The 22,601-nt window shown below is 41.8% G+C and overlaps 1 protein-coding gene across 2 annotated transcripts in view; it reads left to right on the forward strand.

The window, feature by feature from the left end:
* The window catches only part of PLXNA2 (plexin A2), a 340,362-nt gene that overhangs the window by 310,400 nt on the left and 7,361 nt on the right, over positions 1 to 22,601 (forward strand). For both annotated transcript variants that reach the window (XM_073666861.1, XM_073666863.1), the window contains exons 23-30: positions 8,891 to 8,957; positions 11,565 to 11,711; positions 12,119 to 12,278; positions 13,219 to 13,322; positions 18,249 to 18,348; positions 20,432 to 20,622; positions 21,961 to 22,130; positions 22,253 to 22,465. In XM_073666861.1, the coding sequence (XP_073522962.1) occupies positions 8,891 to 8,957; positions 11,565 to 11,711; positions 12,119 to 12,278; positions 13,219 to 13,322; positions 18,249 to 18,348; positions 20,432 to 20,622; positions 21,961 to 22,130; positions 22,253 to 22,465 (1,152 nt within the window). The remainder of the gene's footprint in view (positions 1 to 8,890; positions 8,958 to 11,564; positions 11,712 to 12,118; positions 12,279 to 13,218; positions 13,323 to 18,248; positions 18,349 to 20,431; positions 20,623 to 21,960; positions 22,131 to 22,252; positions 22,466 to 22,601) is intronic.

The raw sequence follows: 22,601 nt of genomic DNA on the forward strand, positions 1-22,601 counted from the left end.
CTGACCATACTGTCATTGCTGTGCCCTTGGTAAGGTGGTGCAGTGACAGCTCCGTCAAGTAGATGCTGATAGTGTGAGTCAGCTGAGGATCAGCCTGTGACAGGCATTGTGAGCCTCTCGGAGGTCAGGACCACGGGCTGCTTACAATTGTAAGACATCTAAGCAGGGAAAGAGCAGTAGCAGGTAAACAGTTGGCATACATTATTACCGAGGATAAGTGGGTCAGGATGCCTATGCTCTACTTGTTTTGTATGTTCCTCACACTGCCCCAGTCTGAACAGGTAGATTATTAGCGTCTCAAATTGACTTTATAAGCAGCCGAATGCTTCACAGCGAGGATGCAATCTTGACAAAGCTTCCTCCGCACTTGGTAATACTTATTGTGCCGCTTTCATGTTCTCATTTAAATTTTTACAATTAAAGTGCCAATGATAACCTCCTGGCATCGCTCCAGCTTTTGACAGTGATGTGCAGATAACATGGCTTTCAGAGCGACTCCTGCTTGGCTACTGATTATGCATTTCCAGCGTCATACCTCCCATCATTTCAAGTGGCCAAAGAGGCACACTTAGCAGATTAGCATAAGCAGACATTTCTGCTAGCCATTCTAGACTCGCATATAAAACCAGCCCACAGATAATGCAGCATTAGGCATTCATTATATCGGTAATGTTTCTCCAGTACAGGGCACTGAACCGCTTGCTGATTATGCAGGCGACTCTATGTCAAACCTAGCCCTGTTACATGCCTATGTAAAACACATGACCTTAGCATTATCACTTGAGATGCAGAATATTGATTCTCTGCATTTGCATTAACCATTTACACCTCATTCTCCGGCAATGGCTACATGATAAAGCTGCCCTTCATCAGGACATATCTGCACCATTATCATGGCTGCTCTCTGTAGTATCATTTGTGCCATCTCCTGGGAAGGCAGCAGACATGCCTTTACATCTGGCCCCATGTGCGCCGCTGCTGTATCTAAGATATCTGCTTTATAAGCTCTATATCCCAGGGGTTTATAGATTTAGACTTAATTCATGATAGAAATTGTTTGGCAAATGAGAAATGAAGCTTTCGCCTTACTATATATTTATTATATATGGGCTTCCCTGTTAAAACCGCCCAGTGTTCTTATTAGCCCCTAGGATGTAGCGATTTGGCCATATATTGCAGTTGGTTCCCCGTTGGGAGATGAAGGCTCAAGAAAACGGCTTACGGTGAGATAAAGTGGAAAGGCTGTCGTAACACCCCATGCAGCAGGACAGTTTGCAATGCAAAATTACCACGAGAAATGCCATTGTTTAGGGGGGACGTAGCAATGCTTTGGAGGACAATGAAGGTTGTGTGGTCGAAAGTGAAGCATTTTTTTCTCTTTTATGTCGGGATAGCATGTGGAGTGCGGCTAAGACTTGTAAGTGCCAATGATACAGTAACCCTTTGGCCTAACCGCGGATCTGTAGACACTATATGTGTATTCTGATATACTAGAGTAGGTATTCTCCATATTTTCTGTACATTGTAATTCTATTTAAATGTGAGAACTGATACTTTGTATGGTGTTCGATATAAATATATATATACATATACAAACATGTAAATATTGAATATGTGAAATTATATACTTATATAATGAATGTACTTTGTGTATGCCCACCAGAAATGACAAGTTGCGCTTTTTCTGGAGAGACCCTAACTATTTCTATCAGATCTGCCTGTACTGGGCTGAAGGCTTACACATTTAGGGTGCTTTCAGACGACCGTATAAATTGGACCAAGATCGGACCGCAATGCACAGAGTGGCCGGCTATATGAAGCTGTTATGCTTAGGTCAGGAGACCCGCCAGCCATTTCGTGAGTTGCAGCCGATCTTGGTCCAATTAATAAAGGTCATCCTACACCCTTAAAGTGCAGATAGGATCCTATGCTAATTAAAAACAGCCATATGGCTCATTCAAACAAGCATATAAAACAGATGTGTGCTGTTTGAGTAAAAATCACAGCACATTGACCAATGTAATTCAATAAGGCTGTTCAGATGACAGGTTTGACACACAGACCAAGTATCCATGTGAAAATAATCACACCATGAACCATTCTCTTCCGAGTATCAAATGAGAATCACCTATTCAAGTCTATTCGGCCACAAAAGATATCGTACGATGGTGTGTTGGAGTCAGACGTTTCCGATTCATGAAGGGGTGCACGCCTCTTAATGAATCAGGAGTGTCTGACGAGTGACGCACACCTCTTAATGAATATTGTACGTCTAACAAGTGGCGCACGCCACTTAATGAATCAGGAGCGTCTGACGAATGATGCACACTTAATCAGGAGCATCTGACGAGTGGCACACACTTCTTAATGAATCAGGATCGTCTGACCAGTGGCGCATGCCTCTTAATGAATCAGGAGCGTCTGACGAGTGGCGCATGCCTCTTAATGAATTGGGAGCGTCTGACGAGTAGCACACACCTCTTAATGAATCAGGAGCGTCTAACGAGTGACGCACACCTCTTAATGAATCAGGAGCATCTGACGAGTGGCGCATGCCTCTTAATGAATCAGGAGCGTCCTTCGGGTGACGCACGCTTCTTAATCAATCAGGAGTGTCTGACGAGTGGCGCACGCTTCTTAATGAATAAGGAGCGTCTGACGAATGATGCACACTTAATCAGGAGCATCTGACGAGTGGCACACACTTCTTAATGAATCTGGAGCGTCTGACAAGTGGCGCATGCCTCTTAATGAATCAGGAGCATCTGACGAGTGGCGCATGCCTCTTAATGAATTGGGAGCGTCTGACGAGTGGCACACACCTCTTAATGAATCAGGAGCGGCTAACGAGTGATGCACACCTCTTAATGAATCAGGAGCGTCTGTCGTGACGCACGCTTCTTAATGAATCAGGAGCGTCTGTCGAGTGATGCACGCTTCTTAATGAATCAGGAGCGTATGACCAGTGGCGCATGCTTCTTAATGAATCAGGAGCGTCTGTTGAGTGACGCACGCTTCTTAATGAATCAGGAGCGTATGACGAGTGGCGCACGCTTCTTAATGAATCAGGAGCGTCTGTCGTGACGCGCGCTTCTTAATGAATCAGGAGCGTCTGACGAGTGGCGCACACTTGTTAATGAATCAGGAGCCTCTGACGAGTGGCACACACCTCTTAATGAACCAGGAGCATCTGATGAAAGATGCACACTTAATCAGGAGCGTCTGACGAGTGGCATACGCTTCTTAATGAATCAGGAGCGTCTGACGAGTGGCGCATGCCTCTTAATGAATCAGGAGCGTCTGACGAGTGGCGCATGCCCCTTAATGAATTGGGAGCGCCTGACAAGTGGTACCCACCTCTTAATGAATCAGGAGCGGCTAACGAGTGACGCACACCTCTTAATGAATCAGGAGCGTCTGACGAGTGGCGCATGCCTCTTAATGAATCAGGAGCGTATGACGAGTGGCGCATGCCTCTTAATGAATCAGGAGCGTATGACGAGTGGCGCATGCCTCTTAATGAATCAGGAGCGTCCGTCGAGTGACGCACGCTTCTTAATGAATCAGGAGTGTCTGACGAGTGGCGCACTCTTCTTAATGAATCAGGAGCGTCTGTCGTGACGCACGCTTCTTAATGAATCAGGAGCGTCTGTCGTGACGCACACTTCTTAATGAATCAGGAGCATCTGTCGAGTGATGCACGCTTCTTAATGAATCAGGAGCGTCTGATGAGTGGCGCACGCTTCTTAATGAATCAGGAGCGTCTGTCAAGTGATGCACGCTTCTTAATGAGTGACGCTCGCTTCTTAATGAATTAGGAGCGTCTGATGAGTGACGCTCGCTTCTTAATGGATCAAGAGCATCTGACGAGTGGCACACACCTCTTAATGAACCAGGAGCATCTGACGAAAGATGCACACTTAATCAGGAGCGTCTGACGAGTGGCATACGCTTCTTAATGAATCAGGAGCGTCTGATGAGTGGCGCACGCTTCTTAATGAATCAGGAGCGTCTGATGAGTGGCGCACGCTTCTTAATGAATCAGGAGCGTCTGTCAAGTGATGCACGCTTCTTAATGAGTGACGCTCGCTTCTTAATGAATTAGGAGCGTCTGACGAGTGGCGCACACTTCTTAATGAATCAGGAGCCTCTGACGAGTGGCACACACCTCTTAATGAACCAGGAGCATCTGACGAAAGATGCACACTTAATCAGGAGCGTCTGACGAGTGGCATACGCTTCTTAATGAATCAGGAGCGTCTGACGAGTGGCGCATGCCTCTTAATGAATCAGGAGCGGCTAACGAGTGACGCACACCTCTTAATGAATCAGGAGCGTCTGACGAGTGGCGCATGCCTCTTAATGAATCAGGAGCGTCCGTCGAGTGACGCACGCTTCTTAATGAATCAGGAGTGTCTGACGAGTGGCGCACTCTTCTTAATGAATCAGGAGCGTCTGTCGTGACGCACGCTTCTTAATGAATCAGGAGCGTCTGTCGAGTGATGCACGCTTCTTAATGAATCAGGAGCGTCTGATGAGTGGCGCACGCTTCTTAATGAATCAGGAGCGTCTGTCAAGTGATGCACGCTTCTTAATGAGTGACGCTCGCTTCTTAATGAATTAGGAGCGTCTGATGAGTGACGCTCGCTTCTTAATGGATCAAGAGCATCTGACGAGTGATGCTTACTTCTTAATGAATAAGGAGCTTCTGACAAGTGAAGAACGCTTCTTAATGAATTAGGAGAGTCTGACGAGTGACGCTCGCTTCTTAATGAATCAGGAGCGTCTGACAAGTGATGCACGCTTCTTAATGAATCAGGATCGTGTGACGAGTGACGCACGCCTCTTAATTTATCAGGAGCACCACAAATCTTACTCAAGTTCCTGACTGGAATAAGATTTCTGGCATAAGGAACGCCAAAGCTTGTCCTGAATTAGATAAGCTGTTGCTTCCCGCCCTCGTCTCACCCAGCTACCCCCATTTTGGCAGAACTGGCAAAAATGGGTGTAAAAATACCAAAACATGCACAATTTTTGTGCAAAATTTTGAAACTTTTTAAAGCAAGTTACGCTAGCTTAATTGCCTTGATGAATGAGGGCCTATATGGATTAATATATACTGAATATGTGAAATGTAAACTGCGTTACTCCTATGTATAGTGCATGTATACTGTATATATACGTGTATATTTTCCCAATGAGGGTTGTCGAGCAGCCGCACCTGGAGAGCCGTAGTTTGTGTGTCTTTTAGAACATTCCATTTGGATGGCTTATGGTCCACAGGCTTCGGTTAATGTTATCATACATGGTGGCCACCTTTAATTAGGCTACCTTTGCCCTGCAGTCGTGTAAAGGTTTGCCCTTAGGCACAGGTTTCAGTTCCAAACACAACAAGTGGGGTTCTGTGCACAGGAAATTGCCGTAGATTCTCGCGTGTCCGCTAACACAGAAACTGTCCCACAAGACACAATAATGGAATCCTTGTTAATTTCCCCTGGGGATTGTGGGAGAGCGGAGAAAGGAGGGGGTGTCTGTGCTTCCACTGCCAGCTAGTAATATTAGTTCATCACTCTTACTGAGGAGGCTAAAAATAGGCCTGAACGAGAAATATTAACCCTTGAGCCACACGGTCATTCGCCCCCCCCCCCCCCGCGAGTAACCCGATCAGAACCAGCAATGAAGCATTAGTAACGTAGACACGTATCTTGCAGAAATTCAGTGAGGGACATATGGTGGATGTGTCTGTAGAGGACAGTGGCTGAACTGGCGACCGGACCCACTCCTATCATAAATAAGGGGAGTCAGTGTGTGCAGCGACAGGATCCCCCAGGCTTATTCTATGCTACCGTAGAGAAACCCACATCCTAAGCAAATCATTCCCATCCTCTCTGCCATTAATAAGAGCCAGTCCCATTGACGTTTTCAGTGCTGGGGGGGGGGGAATAAAGAGATGGATTAACCCTGTTGTGACCAGAGGGACTCACAATACATCAATACAGAGGCTCAAACAGTGCCGCCCCCCTGAGGCCTCGCGGCAAGGACACATCCATTATTTTTGGGAAACGGTAAATATTAATGTGGAGCAGGAAAGATCAGCCATGGCCTGAGGGAGAATACACAGTGAGGGAGAGAGAGATAGAATAAAAATCCAGAGTCGTATTCCGGCAATTTAATTACATGCTTGGTTGTTTCAAAATGAAATTTGTTTGGTGACGGGATACGGAGGCAGACAGTTTTCCTGAATAAGGTGGTGGGGTGAAGTCCGTAGAGGATTGGGGAAAGACAAGGGGTGGGGGGCTGCTGACGACAATGTGCGTGATCAGGGGGAATAAGCAGCGCAGGGTTAGAAAGGCAAAGCAAGTGACGAAAAACGAAATGCCACTTCCTAGGAAACATTTGTTATGTTCTGATGCAATGTCATTATTCCCTATAATCAGGGTGACCAGGTTCGCTCTGAATGGTGTTGTGGAGCAGTATTCAGACACATCAACCATTAGGTCAGACCCTATACAATGATGCATGAAATGGATCTCTAGTAGAGGATAAATTGCAACATCGTGCTTCTACTCACTTATCCTTTTTTTCGGCTGCCCCAAAACGCGTTGTAAAATATGAACCTGTGTTGTTGAACAGGAGCAGAATCGCCTTCCTCATACTGAACTACTATTTTTGAGTCAAAGTTTGCCCTCCGGAGCTCTTCATGAGTTATTTACTTACATTTCTACATTAAACTTTCATTCCCCTGCTCGCCTGCTTTTCCCTCACCCAGTAAACAAACATATTTTTTCCTGGAGATTGTACACTATATTATATATGAGATATTGCACTTGTAGTGCACGTGCTTATTATTAATTCGGATCACCTGTAGCCATGTACGGTTGAAAGAGTTAACATGCGTAGACCGCAGTCATAAATCCTGCACCTCTCCTCCCTTTTCAGTGGCTGAACGCTCTGTGGGGCGCGTTCCTTTTTCGTTAAGACGAGAAAAGAAATGTAATAATTACGGCTGCTGTGCCGGGAAGAATATAAAAAAAGCAGAGATTTGTTGGAATAATCTCTGGGGTTTTGAAAATCACGCAGCTCAGGAAAAAAAATTACAGCCGCTTTTTGAAAGGCAGATTTGTTCTTCCCTTTGTGAAGCTTAACATGAAGTGTGAACGGCTTGCACAGGATTAACAACATGAGAAGGAGGACAAAGCCCACTTATTATATGCATTGTAAGCCCCCTTCCCAGCACTGGGGGGAGCCTCAACCAGTTCCATTCATTTCCACAGAATGGCGATCACCATGGAAGGGGATGCGCGTGGTGTTACTCTACCCCAAAATCTCACACATGGTAGTATATTGAGAGTGGAAATGTAAATCTCTTTCAGGATCACACTTCCATTGATGTAAGGGATCTGATCACATTCTTGTAAACTGCCTGGGGAATCTGTCACCAGATTTTTGTTATATAATCTGATAGCAGCATGATGTAGGGGCAGAGACCCTGATTCCAGTGATGTATCGCTTACTGAGTTGCTTGCTGCAGTTTTGATAACATCACAGTTTTAATATGCTGCAGATCTGCCAGTTCTCTGAATGCTGAGCTCTGTATAACCCTGCCCACACCACTGATTGGCAGCTTTCTTTGTGCATTGCATATAGGGAGAGAGCAGCCAATCAGCGGTGAGGGTGAGGTTATAAAGAACAGGAGGACTACATTACACGAGACAACTAGTCCTCCAGTGATAATCTCCTGCTGATAAAACACTGATTTTATTGAAACTAGAAGTAGCTCAGTAATTGATACATACAATCAGCCTCCCTACCCTTAGATCATGCTGCTCACAGATTAAATGGCAAATCCCTGCTGACAGATTACCTATAGGATGCCTGGTTTTAAATCACCATTACTGTTAGATAAACCTTTTGCATGTAGCCAATCAAGAGGGTTGCTAGAGTATAACTATATGACTTTTATCAAGATTGATAACCCAGAAGCTGATACCCTAAATTGTATCTGTAGTGACTTCAAACCAGTGATTTTCAGTTTCACCCTGAACATCACTGCTATCACAGCAACACAAAAACCCCAGCATAGCATATCAGAGCCAGTGTGAATGCAGACGTAGCAGTATGTGAGTATATGCCTCAACACTCTCAAAATTTTGCTCATCCCATGCCGAGCATCTCCGAATAAGTTGAAGATCAGCTTTTCAGTGGAAAACAGATTACTTTATAAGCATGCCCACTCAGCATTCACTATGAGCAGCATGGTGGTACATACATGATCACAGTTGATCAAGTAGGTGTTACATGGTGAGGACTATTGCTGCCATCGGCAGCCCTCAGAGGGTGGACTGTGATGTCGATTCAGGCTTCAAGGAGAGAGTTTGGCATTGTGCTAATGGTCATGACATTTAGGGGCTCTTAAGATCATTTACTTTTCTGATTGCTTTACCGTGTAGTAGCAGATGCATAGTCTGTGGTATTAGTTTATGTTCCGACTTTACATAGGGTGTCTACAATGCTCTTTTGCTATTGCCAGTGTGAAATCTGCTTATCTTAGCTCAGCAGTACAATAAAGCTGTCAATCTGTCAGTTACCCACCACCCCTAGTGATAAAGAGGCTGTTGGCTGTAAAACAAGGTTTTCTCCTCTCTAGTTCTTACATGTACACACATTACTAAACATTCTGCAAAAATAGTGTTACCCAAAAATTATTACAAAATGATGTCACTACTAATAATATTCCTTTTAAGATTTTGGCAATTTTGCAGTCATGTAATCATCTGCTTTCAGAGATAACAGAAACAATAAATATGGCAGGTAGGGTCATGGTTGACGACAATGCTGGATGTGTGTTTGCGGTGACGGCACATTGTAATCCTGTATTTTTTCCCTTCAGGACAGAGTCTGTGGCAGAGAAGATGCTGACTAACTGGTTTGCTTTCCTCCTGCACAAATTCCTTAAGGTAAAACAATTAAAGTGTCTCATGGCCTCACATCCCACCTAGTATTTATTCAATGTACAGATTGCTTCCCATGCTAGAAATGTAGATCTTGCATACAAATATACAGGTGCATCTCACTAAATTAGAACATCATCAAAAAGTTAATTTATTTCAGTTCTTCAATACAAAAAGTGAAACTCATATTATATAGAGTCATTACAGAGTGATCTATTTCAAGTGTTTATTTCTGTTACTGTTGATGATTATGGCTTACAGCCAATGAAAACACAAAAGTCATTATCTCAGTAAATTAGAATAATTAACAAAAAAAAACTGCAAAGGCTTCCTAAGCGTTTAAAAAGGTCCCTTAGTCTGTTTCAGTAGGCTCCACAATCATGGGGAAGACTGCTGACTTGACAGATGTTCAGAAGGCAGTCATTGACACTAAGTAAATGCAAAGTAAATTTTGCATTTCATTTGGAAATCAAGGTCCCAGAGTCTGGAGGAAGAGTGGAGAGGCCACAATCCAAGCTGCTTGAGGTCTAGTGTGAAGTTTCCACAATCAGTGATGGTTTGGGGAGCCATGTCATCTGCTGGTGTAGATCCACTGTGTTTTATCAAGGCCAAAGTCAGCGCAGTCGTCTACCAGGAAATTTTAGAGCACTTCATGCTTTCCTCTGCCGACAAGCTTTTTGAAGATGGAAATTTCATTCTCCAGCAGGACTTGGCACCTGTCCACACTGCCAAAAGTACCAATATCTGGTTTATAAACAACAGTATTACTGTACTTGATTGGCAGCAAACTCGCCTGACCTTAACCCCATAGACCATAGAGACTCTATGGGGTATTGTCAAGAAGAAGGTGAGAGACACCAGACTCAACAATGCAGACGAGCTGAAGGCTGCTATCAAAGCAACCTGGGCTTCCATAACACCTCAGCAGTGCCACAGGCTGATCGCCTCCATGCCACGCCGCATTGATGCCGTAATTGATGCAAAAGGAGCCCCGACCAAGTATTGAGTGCATTTACTGAACATACATTCCAGTAGGCCAACATTTCGGATTTTAAAAACTGTTGTTATAAAGTATTCTAATTTACTGAGATAATGACTTTTGTGTTTTCATTGGCTGTAAGCCATAATCATCAACATTAACAGAAATAAACACTTGAAATAGATCACTCTGTTTGTAATGACTCTATATAATATGAGTTTCACTTTTTATATTGAAGAACTGAAATAAATTAACTTTTTGATGATATTCTAATTTAGTGAGATGCACCTGTAGTTATATGGATTGTTCAAAAATATGTGACATCATACTTGACATAATTTTTCACTTTGTGTTTATTCCCTCTGACAAGCATTCAGCCCTTTAGTATCAAAATCGGTATTAAAATATATTTTTTGCAAATCTGCTGACATTATTGGTCCATCATAGTCCAAAAGTGTATATATTTGACTATGTTCCACCTCCTTAAGGCCTCATTCACACATCAGTTGTTCACCTAGGAGTCCTATCCATTTTTTTCACAGATAGCACTCGTACCTATGACAGTCTATGGGGCTCTTCACGTGTCAAATTTTTTCCTCTGGCAGAATCGCAGAAACTTGTCTGTGCGCAGTCTGTTCTTCACGGACTGACAGCAGAAAGTGGAGAAACTTTTTTCTTTTTTCTCGTCAGTGAAAAAAACTGATGAAACTGACCAATCTCTGATGACACTGATAAAAATCTGATGAAAACCACTGATGAAACTCGGTCCGTTTTTCTCATATGTCAAAAAAACCCTGACATCTGAATGAATTTTGAGGTATGGGAGATTCTTCATAGATTTTCATCAGATTGGTCAGAGTTTTATAACTTTTTTCTCCACTTTCTCCTATCAGTCAGTGAAAATGCACAACACACGGATGGTATCCGAATGCTGTCAGATTTTTTCACCGACCCATAGACGTTCATTGATGAGTTTGATCCGACACTCGGATCAATTTCGCACTTGTCTCCGCGATTTTGAACGAACCACTCGGTCCGAAGAAAATCATGGACATGTAAAAAAAGAAAACTGATAGCACTCGTGCACAAAAAACTGACATGTGAATGAGTCCTAAGTCAGCATGTTTTTTTTTTGGGAGGGCATAATAGCATTATCAACTATGATTATCTGCCCTCCAAATATTTTTATAAAGAAATGGGGGATATAGATGGTTGAAAATAGCGCTGCCGAGGATTCAACCGCAATGCTACTAAGGTGATAACTATTTAAAAATGTATTAACTTGCTATGCGTTTTGGAGCTGTTCTAGCCCCTTTATGTAAAATAAAGAAGGGGCTAGAACAGAATATAATAACATAAACACGTTTTGCAAAAATATGGGGCATGTGAACAGCTTCAGAGATCATAGTGGACACGTGTCCTATCTGGGAAGAACATGGATAGAACATTTACGTGGAAAGTGGGCGTCTGAATTAGTTTTTATGTGTCTGTGACTTCATGCTTCTCCTAATTGATTTTTTTTAACAAGAAAACTAGGAAAGAGTGAATAGATATTCAGTTGTAAAGTTTTTTTTTCGGATTTTGACTGATATTTAAATCTTTGATGATATACGAGTGCTTGTTTGCTTTTTTAGGAATGTGCAGGGGAGCCCCTCTTCATGTTACATTGTGCCATTAAGCAGCAGATGGAAAAAGGACCTATAGATTCAATCACTGGAGAAGCCCGCTATTCATTGAGTGAAGATAAGCTGATTCGTCAGCAGATTGAGTACAAAACGCTGGTAATTATTGCAAGTTTCCACAAGAGGGAGCAATTCCATTCCATAAAGCAGTGCGCTACTGCCCTCTATGGGAGATGTCACAAAATAATATTAATTCTACACTGTATTAAGATACATTCACATGCGGCAGATGTTGTAGAAATTACAGCAAATATAAAACCCCTTCTATACATGGGCTTCTTTTTGTAGCAGGTGCATAAATTTCTGCAACTCCTATTAAGATGAATGTGACAGTCGTACAAAGCTCTGCAACAAATCTGGCACATGTGAATATATCCTATAAATGCTCTCTTATAGCAGGTGACTGCAGTGTTAACTAAACATTGTCACCCAGGTGTCAGCAGCATATTCCTGGTATAGTGACATTTAAACTTAATTTAATCATTTCAACCATTGTTTCCTTGCAGATCCTGAACTGTGTGAACCCCGACAATGAAAATAGTCCAGAGATACCGGTAAAGGCCTTAAACTGTGACACTATCACTCAGGTCAAGGAAAAGATCTTGGATGCAGTATACAAGAACGTGCCATATTCTCAGAGGCCAAGAGCTGTGGACATGGACTTGGGTATGCTCCACCTTTCCAGTTACATAGCCGCAGTATGACTGATCACATTCTCTTACGTTGTGTGTGCTACAATGAAGGTCGCAGTCTTTCACTTTAGAATTCAGTTTTTAATGAGATAAACAATTGGAATAAATGTGACGCTAATTTCCAAATCCTCCAGCAATTTTAATATGTTCTGTTCAGATCAGTGCCTTCTTGGCTTCACACATCAGTTTTTTTCTGATAGGCCACGGCCCCACTATCAGTGTTTGGTCAGTATTTGGTCAGTATTTTTTCCCAGCAGTGGGAGACAAAACCAGGTGAGGAACAATCAGTGAAAAGGAATAACAGAAACAAGTCACCAATTCTGCATTTATCACCCACTCCTGGTTTTGGCTCTCACTCCTAAGAAAAAATACTGATAGTGGGGCCGTGGCCATACATGAAAAATGGTCTGTGTTTTTCCAGTGTGCTGGGACCATTTTTCTTCATTGTGACAGATTTTACAATTTTTGTTGCATCTGTATTTCTTATATGAAGAAAAAAAAAATCTTAGCTTCTCCTACACACAAAGCAGTAATTTATGGACAGCACATAGTGACATCTGTGTGGTTTTCATTTTTTTTATCACGGGGCCATTGACATGCATTGATGAGTTTGATCCATCACACAGAACAAAGTAGGACAAAGTCTCCATTTTAGGGTTTTTTTGCAAGAAAAAAAGGCACACATTCATTGTAATGGGTCTTTGATCTATACGCAAAGATGACGGATAGCATATGTATCAAAAAGACTAATGTGTGGAAGAACCTTACGGTGCATTAATTCCTGTATAGACATGACAGGTCTAGCTGCTTTTGCATTAGATTAAATTGCCTCATCGGTAAAAGCTCAGACAACATGCAGAGTAGTCAGGCTTTTGATCATATATGAATTGTCTTTTGTGTGACCCCCTAAACAGAATGGAGACAAGGACGCATAGCTAGGGTTGTCCTACAAGATGAAGACATCACAACCAAGATAGAAGGAGACTGGAAAAGACTGAACACCCTCATGCACTACCAGGTACTTTACCTACACATGAATACTGATTTGTATGATCCAGAGTAGTAGATCTATGGTTGGCAAGCTCAAAATATGCTGGGAGTTGTAATTCCAGCACAGTTAGAGAAACACAGCTTGAGACCATTGATGTTAAGAATGACCAGGTCAAGCTGTCAAGAAGGAGCTTTCGAGGTTTGTCAATGAGAGAAAAAAAAGAATCCAGACATCCAGTGGTGTCTTGTTCTTTTATAGGGATCTATTAAATTCGTTAATTATCTATACTGTGCCGCCAAATAAAATTAACTGTAATTGAAATGTTAGCAATAAAGTTACATATCCTAATTTAGGGCCAGTAAAAGACGTAACGTCTCTCTACAGTATGTTTTTCCTGATGCGTCTTTTTAATCATTTTTGTGGCGTCTTTGCTGCTGTCATCTTTTCTTTTTATAGATCTATATATAGTGTAGTGGTGTCTTCCAAGCATGAAAATGCCTGAAGAATAATCAGATCACTTGTTTTAGCCGCTTCACGGCGTCCGTAGCCCGAAGCAGTTATAAGAAGTTCTAAACGACTGAACATGTGCACAGCTAGTCATTTTGACAATGCTGTGCATATATTAAATCTTTCTTGGTGCTTTTGCAGGCAGGTTCCAGGTGGAATCCACCTAAAAAACATGCCGTGTGCATATACCCTAATTCTAACATTCTGATCCAGAAGAAGGCAAAAACTATATGAGGTTGATGCTAATAGCCTCAAAGTCGAGGAGAAATTCCTTCCCGACTAGTCTGACAATCCCATTAGTTCACTGATCTAGGTCACAAGGATTTACCCATAACCTGTTACATTATATTTTATTAAGAAAAGCATCCAGTCCCTCCTTGATCTTTTGTAGTGAATCAACCATTAAACATCATAAGGCAGATATTTCCATTGCCCTTACAGTGAAGAATCTGCGTCTGTGATGAAGATTCAACCTTCTTTCCTCTAGATGTAGAGAATGACCGCTCTTCATCATTGCAAGATTAGGTGATCATTACAAAGATATCTGTACTGTCCCTTCAAACACTTGCACATTGTAATAAGATCACCCCTACGCCTTTGTTTTTCCAACGTGATCCTATCCCAATATGTAGTAGATGTAATAATAATAATATTAGCAATTACCTCCTATTAGAAATGTAGTATAGTTTTTCTGATTCACTATGTATCTTTCCTCATGTATCGGCATTGTAGGACCTTGGGTATCCATGGTTACGACCACCGATCTAGTGACAGTTAGCTAGTTGCTAGTGGTCGTAACCATGGATACCTAAGGTCCTGCAATGCCCTGCATATGAGGAAAGAGACATAGCCAATCAGAAAAAACTGCACTACATTTCTCATTGGAGATATTTGCTAATATTATTACTATTATTACACCTGCTACATATTGGTATAGGATCTTGGAGATGGGAATAGCACTTTAAGTCCTATAACCTGTGCTCATACTGCAAGCTCCTATCGGAGAAAAAACTGTTTTTCAACCACAAAATTGACCAAAAAGAAAAAAGTAATTTTTAATGAGATAGAAACGCATGGTGTGAATAGGTCTTTAACTCATCTGTCAGATGCTGTATATTAATTTTCCATCATGAATGTGAACACTTGACTTTTGGCTATTTCTAATGTAATGCACTTTGGACATAATCTATAACGGATAGAGACCCAGGAAGTGCATTAATTCCTGCTGAAAGGGCACTCGAGTTAGACTTAATTCTGTTACAGACTTATTACTTTAAGTGAGAGATCAGCAAAAATGCAGCATCATTGCCACTTAGTTGAGGTTTCACATCTCCACATTCAATACCCTATAAAATGAGATGATTTGTGTTCAATGTGATGACTCTCTATTGGGGGATCCTGCCATTACTTCTAAAAGGATTGCTGGTGGCTGGTCTTGATTAGAATTGACACACGCCAGTTTTCTGTGAGAAATCCATCCGGTAATGTATGATCTCTAAGTAAAGTGCAACGTTTGACAAAGCTTTAATCACAGAGCGATATCCATGTGTGGAATATAACACATGAATAGGGCTGAGCTTATCCGTGGATGTTCGGGTTCGACCAAAGTTTAGTCCAAAGTTCTGTTAGGGTACCTGAACTCTACCTGAATCCCATAGAAGTCAATGGGGACCCGAACTTTGGTGCTGTAAAATGGTCGTAGTAAGGGGTAGGGGGCTGTCGTATGAAGCAGAGTACCCCCAAAGAGTCTCTCTCCATCCGAACACTAAAATGGACTTCCAAGAGAAGTCAGTGTTCGGAGTTCCGCACCGGACATTAGGCATTCGGTGTGAACCCCAATCTTTATAGTTCGGGTTACCTCGTCTCTGCACTTGAACAAGATACTAAGGCCTCATGTATAAGGTATAGCCCCATACGCCTCTGTGAGCACTGTATTATGACTGCTTTATGGATCTTTATTACAGCCTTGTGCATGAGGCACAAATGAGAATTCCTAAAAATGTCTAAAATCTACACCCAATGAGATGGAATATAATAATACCGTAACTAAAGATCTTAAATCCAAAGTTAAAGGTCATCTATAATGTATCTTCTCCTTTTTCTGGCATTTTTCTCCGTGTCCTTACAACTGCAGATTTATTGCTCTCTGCTAGGTAGAGAAACCTGAAATGTTACAAAGTAGCGGCCATTTTATCACCAGCGAGGGCATTGTTAATTAGTCCAATGAAAATGTAATGAGCAAGTGTTAGCATTACCAAATTTTTACAAAAAAAAACCCCAGCATAATCCCTCCATTGTGCAAAAGAATTCTTATTCTATACATTTTAGTTACATTTAGTTCTTAAGATCCATGAAGACCACCCACGTGAAGAGGATAAGATGTGAACCTTCATATAGGAGAATCTCGTTAGCACTAATACTCATCTACAATTTGACTTTTATCTAATTAATCCTCCGGATGTAATAGAGGGACAGGCAATTTAGGCCTGTGAAAGATGGCTTTATTGCTTGTCTTCCCATAAATCACATTTTTATAAAGTTCATAAAATCAGTTAGAATAAAAAATGGTTTAATAAGAATGCTTTATGGTCCATAACATTATGATAGCTGCTTATTCTCTTTGTGCTCCAGCCTTAATTAAATCAGCGGCACTCTCCATCTTTAAAATGGGGCTGCAAATGAGAGAGGCTAAAAAAGTGCTGAAAACGGTGGTTCTCACGCGCGATTAGCCGCTCACATGACATATCTCTGAGCACTTCTTGTTTGGATTCTGGGCTGGGCTATATGGAAACGCTCCTAGTACAAACATCACTTCATGTGAGGAAATGAGTCACATTATCTCGGGACGTAAGATCACTCACAGCAGTGCTATTGTTTTGTGAAAAAATATCCCCGACTTGTATCGGAAACGACAATCAGGGAGACTTTCCAACAATAAAGGTTAAAATCATAGCACAAGGCATAAAAATGTTATTGACTGAGGGTATGAACCCTTGTTAAACCACTTAATCTTTCCCCACTGACAGGCCTGGATGCACACGTGATGTCGCTTCACGATATACCCTATATTAGCTATTTGCCTAGGATCTGCTTTCACCATCATCATTATTCTCTGATGCCATAAGGTTACAGTGGATATTATTTGGCCACTGGCTTGGCTGTTAAAGAGGACCTTTCACCAGTTTTAGCATGTTAAACTGACCACATCATGGAATAGTGACTTCAGAGCTGAATAAAACATATATTTTTTTTATTTCTCAACTCTGTTGTGGAGCTATTAGCTCATAGGGTTTAGATTCTAATTTACACTATGACCAATCATTACTGTTGGCAGAGATTCATCTTGCAGGGCAGTAACTTTTTCCCCTCCATGACATTGAACAATCATGAGCAGGAGGCATCATGAAGTGGATTACCCCAGAGCTGTGTATCATTAAACACCTCTGCAACAGCAGCTCTCACCCCATGGCACTGTCAGCTCTGCTGTACTCCCATAACACTGACTGTGCCGTGGGATGAGAGCGGTAGATGTTTGTAATGACACATAGCTCTGTTCTGTCCCCTCCCCTGCTTGTAAGCACAGTAGATTCCGGAAATGAGATGACTGAGAAGAGAGCAGGGCTGTGTGTCATTACATGTCTCACAGGAGAAAGCCTGTTATAAGCTTCTTTGAAGGTGTGTTCTTTTTTTTTGCTTTTTCATGATGCCTCCTGCTTATAATTGGTAAACATCATATAGGGAAAAAAATATCCGACCCTTGAGAAAAATGTCTGCTAACCCCCCTTAGTCTTAGTGTAAATTAGAATCTAAATTTTACATGCTAATATCTCCGCAGTGGATATTAGAAATAAAAAAAATTAAAAATACATTTTATTCAGCTTTGCAACCACTTTTCCATGATGTGGTCAGTTTAACATGTTAAAACTAATAAAGGTTCCTCTTTAGCAGCCAAACCAGTGGCATGGAAAGCCGGGTCTGGCATTTTCTGGTACTTGTTTTTTTTATTCCACTGCATGACGCTTCCTGTTTATGATTGGTTAATGTTATGCAGGGGAAAAAGTAACCGCCCCCAGAAAAAAATGTCTGCTAGCGCCCCATTGGCTGAAGGGGAGATTAGGAAATTTGGAAGCCAATATCTCCGCAACAGAGATAAGAACATGCTAAAACTGGTGAAAGGTCTTCTTTATGTGAAATAAACAAAATCTTCAAATGTGAAAAGAAGATCGAAGAGTTAATTTCATGTCACTATATTACTGCACTGCAACATTAGATTTTGTTTTTTTTTGTTTTTTTAACAAATAATTATTTTGGGTGATTTTTGACAAATCAGATATGTGGCTTTTAACTAACAGTCCAATAATTGGAGCTTTTCATGAAACTTCTGTTCCTTGGCCTCATACAAGAGTGAAGTAAAGCTCATCTAATGACGGCATTACTTTTTTGCAGGTTTCCGATCGTTCAGTAGTAGCTCTTGTCCCGAAACAAACCTCATCATATAACATTCCAGCTTCCGCAAGCATATCCCGCACCTCCATCAGCAGATACGGTAAGAATCCGCATATCAATCTATTCATGACCCGCAAGCAGAGATGTTCTTAGCTCAGAACTGTATAAAAAGTGTATACCTGTTTTATATATATATATATATATATATATATATATATATATATATATATACATATATATATATTATAGACAAGGCGGTTTTCACACATTTTGGTCAACATTTTGTATCAGTAAAAAAAAGGGTCCAAAAAATGAAAGATGTGCAAATCTTTATACATATTTGTTCTCGTGGTTTTGGCTTACTAATTTTGATGGAAAATAGATGTGTGAATGATGCCTTAAAATAATATTTTTTTGCATAGAGAGGCCAAGCCTTCTTGTAATCTGTAGTGGTTTCTGTTGGTAGAGGATTATTATTTTGTTGTTATTGTGAAATAGTGAATAGATGGCAGAGACGACAAGTATACGTGGCATGAAATGTTTTTGATTTGGTTTTCTATAGGTTTATGGGCACTTTAGTTGTTACCTGGGAGAAATACTTTCTAAAACCTGTATTGGCTTAGTTTAGAAATTAAGGCCTTGTTATCCATATCAACCAATCACAGGGCTGCTTTCATTTTCCCAGAGCAGTTTAGGGAAAATAATTGCAACGGGATTGGTTGCTATGGGCCAGTTTTGATAACTATTACCCTTTAACCCCTTGCACCCTACCTCTGCCTAATGACGTAGATACCATGATCGCCATTGACTATAACATCTACGGGGTTAAACTGCTATGATCTGAGTTACCCCCAATCCTGACATTTTTGGCTGGAGAGCAGGGCTGTGTAATACAGCCAGCTGATCTCATGCGTACACTCACATCTGTGAGATTGGCATGGTGAAAATATATGTCATAGAGCATTAACACCACCATCATGCCATAGCTCTTCATTATGGATCACTAAGGGGTTAATGTATTACAGCTATACCATACTCTCTAGAAAAACATGGACGCCATGCGTAAAAGCTGGTACGGAGGTAAAAGCAACATTGCTGCCAATAAAGACTAGCCTCATACTGCCCGAAGTGCGCGGTAATCTGGTTGCCCCAGTCGTTGTCTAATGACACTGGATGTACAGAACATTCTGATCTAATTATAAAATTATCACTAAAGTATATTTTGACGGAAATCTGAATAAAATGGAAATAAACTAGTAAGAAGTGCGGTATCTTCCAGCCTTCTCCAGAACTCACAGGGTTACTGTTCTCGGCAAAGATTCCCAGGAGCCGTTTCTATGCAGATCACGGCACAAGCGACATAAATCTTCAGCCGCTAACCGTCTGCAAAGGCGGCAGTATCAGTAACATTTGTCTCTCTCATTCATTAACATGTAAATTATGAAAATTGGAGCAAACATGATTACAGTGGAAAGAAAAGCATCACAACATATTATTGGGAATCAACAATGCTGCTGATCGGTGATTTGAGGCTCGGCGCTCAGGAAAAGCCACCATAAAACCTTACTTCTGGCTCCTGCACGTCTCTGTCATTAGCCGTAATATTAATGGTGACATTGGACATGTTAACTGGGATTGTGTATTGTTTGGAGCTGATGGAGATGTTCATGGAGCAAAGGAGAATGGGAATAGTCATGTCATGAGAGAAGCACCAGCGTCTGCTCAGTCTCTGTCCGGCGGTGACTAACGGCTCTGGCTTTCTGCATGCACACTTACTTACACAGCATAATTGTATCTGCTTCAGCCTGACAACAGACACAATCAAAATAAAACCTCCGCTGCCTTCTTCTAATTTGACGGCATTTTTATTGCTAAATAGTGCTTTCTCTGCTAAGCTGTGCTAAGCCTCTTGCTGTTTCTCTGGATAAACTGCAAGGCAACTTATGGCTCATTAACACTGGCGGCATTTGACTCAGGGCCAACGTCATTTCACTTTCCACCTGTTACCTCTACAAGACGTGTGCAGGTATGTAAAAAGGCAGCTACAGGCTACCTTGTGCTGTACAGGCAGGTGTCATATTTATCCATGGACATTATTTTGTGTGTATTTTCCTTTGACCTAGCCCCCACCATCTTATTCCTTAAAATATGTGTTGAATATTATTGTATGACCCTTCTTGTAGACTCCACATTCCGCTACACCGGCAGCCCTGATAGCCTTAGGTCTCGTGCCCCCATGATCACCCCAGATCTTGAGAGTGGCGTTAAAGTTTGGCACCTGGTGAAAAACCATGAACATGGAGACCAGAAAGAAGGGGACCGGGGAAGCAAGATGGTTTCAGAAATCTACTTGACAAGGCTGCTAGCAACCAAGGTAACCGCCGGACTCACCTGCAACTATGGCGGTATTCCTGTCATATCTGGACATACATCAACAAATGAGACAAGTGTTCTTTTGTTGATGACGAGATAACATGTAACAGTCAGGCCTCTTCACCCTTGGACTAATAATTATTTCAAGAGTAGGTATCTATAGCATCAGGTCATATTTTGGCCTTAGACCCCCCCATACACAATACATACTGTAGCTACCCGCTGACCGATCGAATGAAAGCTAGCTCTACTCACTCGCTCTGCCAAGCACTTCCACGTTTGCTATGAGAAAGCCGTGCCAGACTTCTTTGGCAGCAGCTTATATAATTTGATTTGCTGGATTCTTATCTCCCCCTACATCGTCTGTGGGGGAGAATCGGACGGCCCCTATACACATTAGACTATTGGACAAGCACAGCGATATCAGTAGGTTTTACCAATGTTAATCAAATGTATAATGGGGCCTTTAACAACATGTTTTTGCTATTTAATCTTAGAGCAGCATAATGTAGGGGCTGTGACCCTGATTCCAACGATGTGTCACTTTCTGGACTACTTGTTTCAGTTTCAATAAAATCAGTATTTTATCAGCTGGAGATTATAACTACAGGACTAGTTGTCTCATGCCATCTAGTCCTCCTGCTCGATGTAACGACACCCCTACCACTGATTAGCAGCTTTCTGCCTATGCACAGTGTACACAGAAAGCTGACAATCAGTGGTGGGGACGGAGTTATTCAGATCTCAGCATTCAGAGAACTGGGAGATCTGCAGTAGATAAAACTTTTTTAGCAAAACTACACAAGCAGTCCAGTAACTGACACATCACTGGAATCTGCTCACAGATTATTTCGGCCTTTTTTCGGCCTTATAAACTATAATTATATAGCAAAAACCTGGTGACAGATTCCCTTTAAAGGACCACGCAAGGGGATTCAAAAGTTGCCTACTAGTGATGAGCGAGCGTGTTCGTTCAACCCTTTTACCGAGCACCCTCGGGTGCTTTCCGAGTATCTTCGGTGTGCTCATACATTATGTTTGAATCAGTGCGTCAGCATGATTTATGGCTGTTAGACAGATTTAACACATGCAGCGATTGCCTGTTTGTTAGGGAATCCTCACATGTGTTGAAGCTGACTAACAGCCATAAATCATGCAGAGGCAGGGACTGGAACATAATATACGAGCACGTTGAAGATACTCGGAGAGCACCCGTGCGTGCACAATTAATGGGTTAAAAGAGCACACTCGCTCATCACTATTTCCTACATTGCTATACACTATATAGCTAAACCAATAGCTGTTTAAGGTACTCACTTGTTATTATTTTATCCTATAGGGAACACTCCAGAAATTTGTGGATGACCTTTTTGAGACATTGTTCAGTACAGTGCACCGCGGGAGTGCTCTACCTCTTGCTATTAAGTACATGTTTGACTTCTTGGATGAACAGGCAGACAGGCATAGTATCTATGACACAGATGTCCGACACACGTGGAAAAGCAATTGGTGAGTCAATGTGCAAGAAATAGGGTGTGATTAAAGTTAAAATGCCAAGATGTTCTTGGTGGAATTGTGTGTGCTTGTCAGACCTTTAATCATCCCTTCTCTTTTTTTTACCTCTTTTTCAGTTTACCGCTTCGCTTTTGGGTGAATGTTATCAAGAATCCTCAGTTTGTGTTTGACATCCATAAAGGCAGTATCACAGATGCCTGCTTGTCTGTAGTGGCTCAGACCTTCATGGACTCTTGTTCCACCTCAGAGCATCGGCTTGGAAAAGATTCTCCCAGCAACAAGCTGCTCTATGCCAAGGATATCCCCAACTACAAGAATTGGGTGGAGAGGTTAGTTGTGCGGAATCATTGCTAATGACTGGAAGTACCATGTGCAATCATGTTGTCTGGTTATCGAAATGAATGGCTCACACTACTGGGATCTATGGAGAGAAAGTGGAGAATCAGGAAGAGATCTCCAAAATGA

The sequence above is a fragment of the Phyllobates terribilis genome, unplaced genomic scaffold (assembly GCF_046119375.1).
Source record: "Phyllobates terribilis strain yellow unplaced genomic scaffold, ASM4611937v1 Scaffold_2__4_contigs__length_985480577, whole genome shotgun sequence".
NCBI lineage: Eukaryota > Metazoa > Chordata > Amphibia > Anura > Dendrobatidae > Phyllobates > Phyllobates terribilis.